The sequence below is a fragment of the Atta colombica genome, unplaced genomic scaffold (assembly GCF_001594045.1).
Source record: "Atta colombica isolate Treedump-2 unplaced genomic scaffold, Acol1.0 scaffold100, whole genome shotgun sequence".
Classification (NCBI taxonomy): Eukaryota; Metazoa; Arthropoda; class Insecta; order Hymenoptera; family Formicidae; genus Atta; species Atta colombica.
In genome coordinates this window covers 1212436-1222369 of record NW_017259185.1, presented here as the reverse complement: position 1 = coordinate 1222369, position 9934 = coordinate 1212436, and the positions used below count along the sequence as shown (strand labels likewise).

Genomic DNA, 9934 nt, shown 5'->3' with positions numbered 1-9934 from the left:
ATATATATATATATATGTAAATACTCGTATATACATTACGGTATCATTATTCTATAAGTACCGTTATTTTCGTGCAAAAATAGAGAGCATATCATTTGTTTAGCAGACAATTAACACACTGTTGAGAAAACAACTTTCTCTTGCATTTTCTCATTTCGCGATATTCATGCGTATATTTTCACGCAATATTGATAAATAAATTATCTTAAATTTTGTAAACGTCATAAATTAATCCCAAGAATAATATTTAAATGGTAATGTAAACAATACGCATTTAGAAAGCATTGATAATCAGAGTTTACTGATAGAATATTTAAATTATTACAAAATAATATATCCATAAAAAAATCTGAACTTTTAGAAAATAGTTGATGTATTGGAAAACTTATCTATTTGCTGCATATATAAATTAAATTAAAAATTGCTAAGAAAATAGGAAAAATTTCATAACGGTATTTATAGAACAGAGGACACATTACATTAATTATAATACGACAATCATATAAACAAGGAAGATAGAGGCAATAGATTCCAGGTACGGCACATATAGCAATTAACAGTAATCAGGAGATATACATAACTGTATGTATGTGCATATATATTTTTACATGTGTACGTGGAGAAATACATATGTATTCATATATAGACACACACACACGCGCAATCAGAAACAGAAATAGATAGAACGACAAACAGCTCGGGATTATCGTTATAACGAGCAAGTACTATCGGCTGCATCCTGAAACAGATGAAAAGGTTTGTCATACTTGCGATCGCAATGCATCAAGCGAGTTTTAATTTAATTTATCGTCGCATGCGACGAATACAAAAGCTCTATACCATGTTTGACAAGATTGTATCAATTAAAGCGGGAAAGAAATTAAATTTGCTCACATCTCAATGACCTTGTCGATAATTAAAAAAAAAAATATATATATATATATACTCGCGATGAAACATCGCGATGCTCCAAGAAAGATCTCAATAAACATATTACATGTTGCGCGCATAAAGGACGCACGTAACACCACACACACGCGCGCGTATATCCACACACACACACACGTACGAGGAAATTTTTACACTACACAAAAAGCATATTTATATAATATATATAGATATATATATATATATATCATGTATAAATATTCGATATTTTGCACAACGATCATTGGTACCAAGAGACTGTTAGAAAAGGCGTACATAGGCGACTTTAGCTAGTAATATACGACAATGACCGCAGGTATCAGTGCAGACACCAAGTAGAGACGCCAGTGTATCTCTGCACATCGGTAAGCACACCATAGTACACCATAATACACCGTAATACAAGCTATCCTCGCCATAGCTGATCTTCCCGCTTAGCCCCTTAAGATTTCCATTTTTTCACCTCGTTTCAATTTCACAACGGATATTTCAAAAGCCGAAGCTTCGTACTGCGTCCAACGGATCGATATCGTATTCTATCTAGTCATTGATTTAGCAATCGATCGGAATCGAGCCGAAATAGATCCAACTTGTTTTATGAGATCGCTGATTTTCGCTTTGACTTCATAATTAGCATTAATAAACTATTTCTTTTCTATGATTGCTTTCTCATGAAAATGTTTAGCAGAGTTTAGTAGAGAGAGCCAGTAAAAATATACTTTTTACAAAATTACAAATTTACTAATTTTGATCAAATAAACTTGTTTGATAAAAATTGACTTACGTAAAGAAAAGTTGATGATGTATGCACAGAAATATCTCGCATTAGAAATAATTTTCTATATTAATGTATATGAGTCAATGCTTAAATCTTCGATCTGTAAAACGATTTCGACACGTTTCGATTCGTTCCCGATATTGTCACTACTTTGAAAAGAAGAAAGAGAAAGAGAGAGAGAGAGAGAGAGAGAGAGAGAGAGAGAAAGAGAAAGATAGAAAGGAACAATCCATGCATAACCGGCAGTCCCTCGTCAATCGGAGGTCCGCGCGGCGGTCAAATTAAACGTGCTGTCATGTTAACGTGACCGATCCGTTAGCTCCGTACGATCCATCAAACGTCGTTGCGATAAGCCGAATCAGGCTTTTCTTTGCATTATTGTTCACTTAAGTCCTCGTCGACCGATGACTTACTCTCATGCCCTCCCACCGTGAGACTGCTCGTAAAGGTCTCAAAGCCCTCAGTGTTCTCATGGAACGGAAGGCCGGGATGTCAGCTGCACCGGCCCAGACAGCACCCAAGTTGATGAGCGATAGCTAGTTTCATCAAATATTCATCAGACGAGACATATTATGTATCAGTTCTTACAATAATACTTAATGGCGATCGATTAAGAGAAATCCACCGGAAGCTTCGACGCTCGGCTCCCACATTGCTTCGCACATCGGCATTAGTTGTTCAAAGTTTTAAAAGTGAAGAAAGAAAAAGAAGAGGGTAGGAGATAAAATATCGTAAAAACGAGAGAGAGCTTCTTTTTGCGCGGTAAAAATTCAGGAAAAAAATCATCCGTGCATCGATTCTTGATGATCTTATTTAAAACTTAATTATTTATCATATCAATTATTTATCATATCATATTTTGTTTATCCTTAGTATTTAAAGTATTTAAATTTTCGTTATCGAAGCACGGATACCTTTTTTTGCAATCTCGTGTTGTGAATGACGATTTGTTTTCAAGATTAGATGACACGCTACCGATATCGTGCTATTCTTCGAAGCGACGTAAATATACAAACGCGAAAGCAATACGATGAATAATTGATCCGTGTATGAAGTCATTCGAGAACGATAAGACTCTCTCGTAAATTGTCAAGTGTGCAATCGAGCTTTTTATATTAAAATTTTTTCTATATTAAAATTTTTAATTCACGCATTCAAATCTTCATTGAAATTTCGGATGGACGTTGAATCATTATCTTTCAGTAATCACGAGGCTACTCAATTGCACACATTGTACAGAATCAAATATTTCTGATAATCGGGTTAAAGTATCCAAGAAAGAAAAAAATACGACTTACCATGACGATGATAAAATCGAGCCAGCACCAGGCATTCGTGAAGTACTTCTTAAAACCTAGAGCCAGCCATTTGATCAACATCTCGAGGAAGAAGATCACAGTAAATATTCGGTCCATATAATACAGTACGTCCTGCAGGACAGGTCGTTGTTGAAGATGAACGTCCTCCAAAGCCTGTAAACCGGTTTCGCACGTTGCTTTTTATTGTTAAATATACATCTTGGATTTATAAAAAAAAATAAGGAAATTATCTTACCAAGGCCAAGCTACTTAGAAGGATCATGGTAATGACGGCAGTCTCGAAATATTTGTTCTCGATCAACCGGAAGGTCTTAAATCTCAGGTTTGCCCAACCTTGCCAAAATGGAGCGTCATCATCGCCGGCCAGAAATGGAAACTTTTTGTAGCAATTTTCCGGACAGCAATCAGCTGGGTAACTTGATTGAATAGGATCCTCGTCCACTTGTATTATCTCGCCATCGAGTCGATCTTCCTCTTCTTCACCCTCGTCTTCTAAATCTGGATAGAAGTAGTTTCAATTATCCTTATTAGCTTGAAATATACGGCGGTAAAAATCTTCTGATCTGTGATTACCGTTTGCCAATATCTTTTTTCAAATTATTGAATAATTTTGCAAAGTTAGATAATTACCACGCTTACCTTCTTCCTGTTCTAAATCTTCTTTGCTCGCATCTTTCTTCTCTTCGCCATTTAACGAATCCATACTGCCTTTGTGACTTTCGTCTTTAAACGCGCGATTTTTGTGACTGCCATATGATTTGTTACTGTTGAAAGAACAATCGAATAAGGTGTGTTCTTAATGATATTATCTGAGATACATGAGAATTTTATGAAAGATCTAACCGACCTGATAGTGTCATCTTCGTTCTGATTAATATAATCGTTGTCCAGTCTATAATCGTGGTGATTTATTGAATTCGCGATAACTTTCGTATTGTTCATACACAGCTTACCCCTCTTCAGTTTATTCTTCAGATCTCCTTCGAAAAGGGAATCAAATTCGATATATTAATCATAGCTATACAATATTTTTTTTTTTTTGAAACTTAATTAATCAAAAATACAAGTTTTTAAGAAAAAAAGAAATTTACATAATTTTTAATTGTATTTAACAAGTTTTTAATCCTTCGTCAGCAATGTAAAATTTTTATCCTTCGGCCATAATCTGAATCTTCGAATTTGAAGTGCAAATTTTCATATTGTATATTCCGAACTACATAACAATCTTTAAAAAATTTTACTCGTGAAAAATTTAATAAAAAGTTTTTATTATACAAGTTCGATTATTGTATTTTATTTTTTTTTTTACAGATTTAAATTTATTGTGCCTTTAAAATCCATTGTTGGCAGAGGATTAATTTTAAACTTTACATTTTTTATCTTTTAATTAATTAATTACATAATTATGAAAAAAATTTACAATTTCCTGTAATAATTTTTTAAAAATAATCTTTTTATTATTATTTTATATAATATATAATACTTAGACATTTTATGCAATATCTCTGTCAGCTAAAAACGGTAACTGTACATGAAAGGATTATTGTTATATTGAATTGTACTTTGATTGTTTCCACGCTTACCATGAATAGTAAATTCCATTCCGTCACCAATGGCAACTTCAAGCTGATTAAGCTCTTTGGCGCTCTTTTTGTCTCTGTATGCGTCCAACTCTCCATCTGCAAGATCTAGGTCCCCATCGCGATCAATCCCATCTGCACAGTCATACAAAATCTCTAACCCGCCCTTATTAGGAAATTCGTATCGGAAAACAAATCGAAACGCGCTAGAAACTATACAAAATACTGTATAGATAAAAATCCAATCGCCGTATATACAGGCTCATACACACGGGCGCGATTGTTTTCCGTCGCGATTCCCAACACATCGAATTGAGGAATCAGATCAAATTAGTAACATGATCATGTTTGCATGCAATTGTATATGATGTCATCTATGTCCAATGATATCAGTGACCCAATCCAGTTCGAAACAGTGTGTCAATGATTCATAATGTAGACGCTTTGCGCATGATACTTGCTGCCTTGATATATTCGCTGTTAATTTTACAGTCAGCGGTTTTGAAATTATATAAATTCATCGGAATAAAAATAAATTGCTGTTCAGATTATTATTATCATCTAAATATAATGTCTTTTTAAGATATATGAAAGGTATTTAAAAATTGCTTGTATATTTAATTAAATGTTAGAATATATGTAGGTATGTATTTGAAGAATTACATTATTTATATTTATATATATTTTCATTTTTTTTATATTTATATTTTTATTAAAACGAAAAATTAATTTGATCAGAAAAATTTACAGCAGTCTGATACAAAAACAGCAAAATGAATGCAGCATGCATCGTGTGATTTTTTTTATGTATATGTATATTTCTGCTTAGTGTAATAAATTCTTGAGCGAACTTCATCGCCATTGAAGTTACGTAGTAAAATGCGTTCCCAAAGTAAAAATGCATAGCAACGTATAACTGCCAGGCAGCTAATCAGCGAAACAAAACTTAATTTGCATTAATCTCATCGTGCATTAAACACACTGAACCATTCGATTTTATCTTATTTTCGAAAATTACTCAATCAAAAATATGATTAGACTCAAACCGGGCTAATTGTAATCAATTTAGGGAAAGAGTGTTTATTATTCATATTAAATCGTAAATAGAATTACGTTACAATGCAATTACAATTATGTTACAACGATTTTAATGGAGCATAATAGCAAACCAAGTAAAATTTAAGAAATCTGCATAATAAATCGAATGTACCAGTCGACGTATATATGCTTTATGATCGACAGTAAATATTACAAAAATATGATAAATCAAAACATTTAAAATGATGAATACAAAATAAACAAATGTTGAATGTCACTTAAAAATAATTTTGAACAACAAAATATGATCGAATCTCTCGTCCGCTCTGTTCGTCGTTGTAATTCATAGCTCGTCATCACGCGTGATATATTTTAATCTATTACATCGGTCGCCGACTGGCACCAGCAAAACGTGTGAAAGAAGTGTAAAGCAAAAACTGAAAGACAGTGCCACGAACTACACAGCGCACACAGCAAGCGATCTGATTGGATATAAACCTTCTTTCCAACTGTTGGACGGTCCCTCACCTGGCGCCTGATCGGATATCTGATTGGTGAGTTTGGCTCGCATCAACTTAGCAAAAGCAAGGATATTTCGTTTGATCCACTTAATGAAACGCGCTATTCGATCGATCGCCTCCGCAATCTTGTTCGTGTCGTTGTCCGCAGTCGGGGCCGACAGGTTCGATGAGCCGAAGTTGCTGAGCAACAGAGCTAAGAAGAGATTCAGGACCTATTCGTGGAAACATAACATAATTAATCGTTGGCAAATTGAATAATTTAATATGAAAGGATCTTGCACTGGTTACATAAAAAATTGCTATTGAAAAGATTTCGTTTTTGTACTTACGACCAAGTTACCAATGACGACGGTAGCTAAGAAGAAGGGTATACAGGAGACATCACCGACCAACATGCAATCCCACATAGATTCGATCCATTCTCCGCACAACACTCGGAAAACGATCATAAACGAGTGCATGAAGTCAGTGAAGTTCCATCTGGGTAGATCACCGTCCGGGAAGTAATCGACGTGATCAACGTAATTTTTGCCGAAGAGCTGCATACCCATCACGGCGAAGATGAAGATGATGATGCACAATACGAACGTTAGATTACCCAACGCGCCCACCGTTCTGCCCATGATGGAAATCAGTAGATTCAACGTAGGCCACGATTTAGCTAGCTTGAACACTCTTAACTGAAAGAAATCAAATTTTCAATAACTCGTGCGATTAAATTGCTTTATATCGATTAACAGAATAATAATGCAATAAAAGAGTAATACTCACCAATCTGAAAGATCGTAAGACCGACAGACCTTGCACACCTTCGAGACCCAACTCCACAAGCGAAAGAGCGACGATGATAAAATCGAAAATATTCCAGCCCTCTTGAAAATAATATTTTGGGCTCATCGCTATTAACTTCATAGTCGCTTCAATGCCGAATGTCGCCGTGAAGAACTAGGATTTGAATTGAATCGTCAACATAATTGTTAATTTGATTAAATTCGTATAATGTATTAGGCGCATATATATCACTTTTTTTGATTTCAAAGTGACACAACTGATACTTACGTAATTACCAGATTTGAGTACTCTTTCCATATCTTTGTCCATGTCGTGATGATCCAATGCCATGAACAGCGTATTAACGACGATACAGAGTGTGATGAAGAGCTCTACGAATGGATCAAAGACCAACAGGGACACGTACTTTTGAAACTCGAGCCAAAGCCAACAGCAATCCCAGACGCAAAAGATGTCGATACAACGAAACATTCCGGCCACTAACTTGTCCTTGAATGTAGGTTCTTCATCGTCGTCTGTCGGAAAGTAATAGGTCGAAACTGTAACGCGCGTTAGTAATTTTGTCTGGCACCACTCTTTTTGGGGAAAGAGGTTTTTCTTTGGTCAGGCTCATTCTTCGAGATCACAGATTATATTTACAGGCAAGCAGGCAGGCAAGCAGAAGGCGTGGCGAAATTAAAAATGTCACATTGAATAATGAATCGCGTAAATCTGAATAAACGTACTTAATAATAACTTCTTGTAAAATATTTGTAAGTAAAATATCTTTTGATGTTAATTATTCTTTTTTTTTTGCAAATGCTCGCATCATTACGTTAACATCATATGCAATAAATTGAGAAAAGATCTTTCTATGAATATTTTATTTAATAATAATTGATAACTGTACATATCAATAGTGTAATTGATATTTTATTTATTAAAAATTGATACTGTACAATTTGATACAATAAATAATGAAGTGTTGTTCGTATTTCATACGATATGCAAATTCACGCAAGGCGCTAATATAAAACTGAAAAATGATAAAATTTAAACAAATGTCGTGCATTAGCGACGCGAATAATGTGCAATGCGACATAATTACATTGAAGCATGCGCATGAATTCAACATACAATTATTTACACACACAAAAAGTAGTTTTACAATTTAAAAGTAGTTTTAATACTTTCGCCACGTAAAAGATTAGAAAGTTATTTCCTTACATTTTCTTTTTTTTTTTTTTAATTTATAACCATACATTATATATGAGCACAATTACATTACACAAAAAATATAAATTTTGTTAATAATTTTAAAAGATGTGCGTCTGCGGCGAAAGGATTAAATATTGTAATATAAGCAATTAATGATAATTAAAAGTCAACATAATCATGTGAAGTTCTTCTCATTCAAACATTTTACAATACAATTAACAAACAACATCACGCATGGCTGTACATTTTTCAAACAAAGTAATGATTTTGTGCGGTCTTCAGGAAAATATTTTCTATTTCTGCGCAGATACGTTAAAAATTTTACAGACACGATATAGTGAAAATGTGATTTACAGTTTTACGTGCAAAAATTTAAAACTATATAATCGTAAGTGATCAAATATTTTTTGCAAAGATTAATAACGCGTTGATAAAAATACATGTTTATATTTCTGAATTTATTAATCTTGCTATATTGTGCATCCGAGACAAACACGATAGTGCCCTTCAACGCGGTGGTGATACAGGTGCAAAAATATTGAAAATTTAACCAAAATCGCTGCAGTTTCCGGAAATCAAAGATAAATAAGATTTCTCAATCATCGAAAAAATAAAAGAATGTCTAGATTCTAGAATATTATTTAAAATAAATTTTACTATTTCTTTCAACTTATAAAGAGAAAGAGAAAGATAGAGGAAAGAGAGAAATAAGCTAATTAAATAATATAAAATTAATATTATTCCATATCTTTATAAATATATAATTTTAATAAAATATTAATTTAAATAAATATTAAAACATAGAATAAACTAATAAAATATTTTGATGATTATTTTGGGGGGGATTTATATATCACATATTATCGAGCATTATTTATGATTAATCGACGATTGAGATAATCTGAAAAAAAAGAATCGAAGCATGAAGCGACCGGGATCATGCAGCTGCGCGAAGGTGGTAATCTGTGTCACATCACAGGAAACGAGCAAACTCTGTTTCCCCAAAAAATGCTTTCACAAACCGCCCTCAAGGGCCAGCGGGCCGCATCGTGTCTTTATTTTTCTCGTCGCATTACACTGTTCAGAAAAACAATCCTGCGTTTCATATTATTTGCCATTTAAATGCTTCTCCGTTTAGCAATAGCTGAGACACTGTGTCGATTCAAAGTATATAGCGAACCGCATCAATTTACGCCATGCTCAATCGTAAATAAAAGTATGTAGTATGTATAAAACACGTGAGCGTGATCTTTAGCTGCGTCGGCTGGGATGAAAATTAAAAATGAATTTGTTCGTTCTACTATACACAAGGCGCGGCGGTCCAGAAATGTCCAGCAAAATAGTATACCAACGCAAGGGAGTAGTATGACGAGAAATTTTAAAACCACACTGTACATTGAACGGCAGGATGCTCACACGTTAAATAAAGATATATATATATATATATATATATACATTTGTGATAAGGGTGAACAGAAAAACTGAAGGAAGAAACTTGAGGAAACTTAACGAAGGATACGGAAAGGGACGCGACATTACCTGCTTGTTCTGGCGTCTTACTCCGGCGACCGGCAGCTTGCTCGATTATGTCGTTCAGCACCATTACATCTGCGCAAGAATGATATAATCGAAGTAAGTTTGATTGCTTCAGAGAACTCGGAGCTATTCGTTAACTGGTTTGCAGTCTTACCTTTCATGTCGACTACGGTATGCTGTTGCGCCGGCAACTCGATAAACGGATTGTCTTGTGGCTTGTTCTTACCCATGGGATCTTCCATATCA

At 34.2% G+C, this 9934-nt stretch overlaps 1 protein-coding gene across 7 annotated transcripts in view; it reads right to left on the bottom strand.

The window, feature by feature from the left end:
- The window catches only part of LOC108685116 (sodium channel protein para), a 43035-nt gene that overhangs the window by 13263 nt on the left and 19838 nt on the right, over positions 1-9934 (bottom strand). For 2 of the 7 annotated variants that reach the window (XM_018189804.1, XM_018189820.1), the window contains exons 11-22: positions 9843-9923; positions 9692-9760; positions 7223-7494; positions 6935-7108; positions 6493-6843; positions 6141-6375; positions 4608-4712; positions 3872-4004; positions 3664-3788; positions 3260-3522; positions 3004-3177; positions 2119-2241 (exon numbers count right to left, since the gene is read on the bottom strand). In XM_018189804.1, coding sequence (XP_018045293.1) covers positions 2119-2241; positions 3004-3177; positions 3260-3522; positions 3664-3788; positions 3872-4004; positions 4608-4712; positions 6141-6375; positions 6493-6843; positions 6935-7108; positions 7223-7494; positions 9692-9760; positions 9843-9923 — 2105 coding nt within the window. Of the gene's footprint in view, positions 1-2118; positions 2242-3003; positions 3178-3259; positions 3523-3663; positions 3789-3871; positions 4005-4607; positions 4740-6140; positions 6376-6492; positions 6844-6934; positions 7109-7222; positions 7495-9691; positions 9761-9842 lie in introns of all 7 variants that reach the window. The other 5 variants (XM_018189796.1, XM_018189812.1, XM_018189788.1 and 2 more) reach the window with 4 other exon arrangements.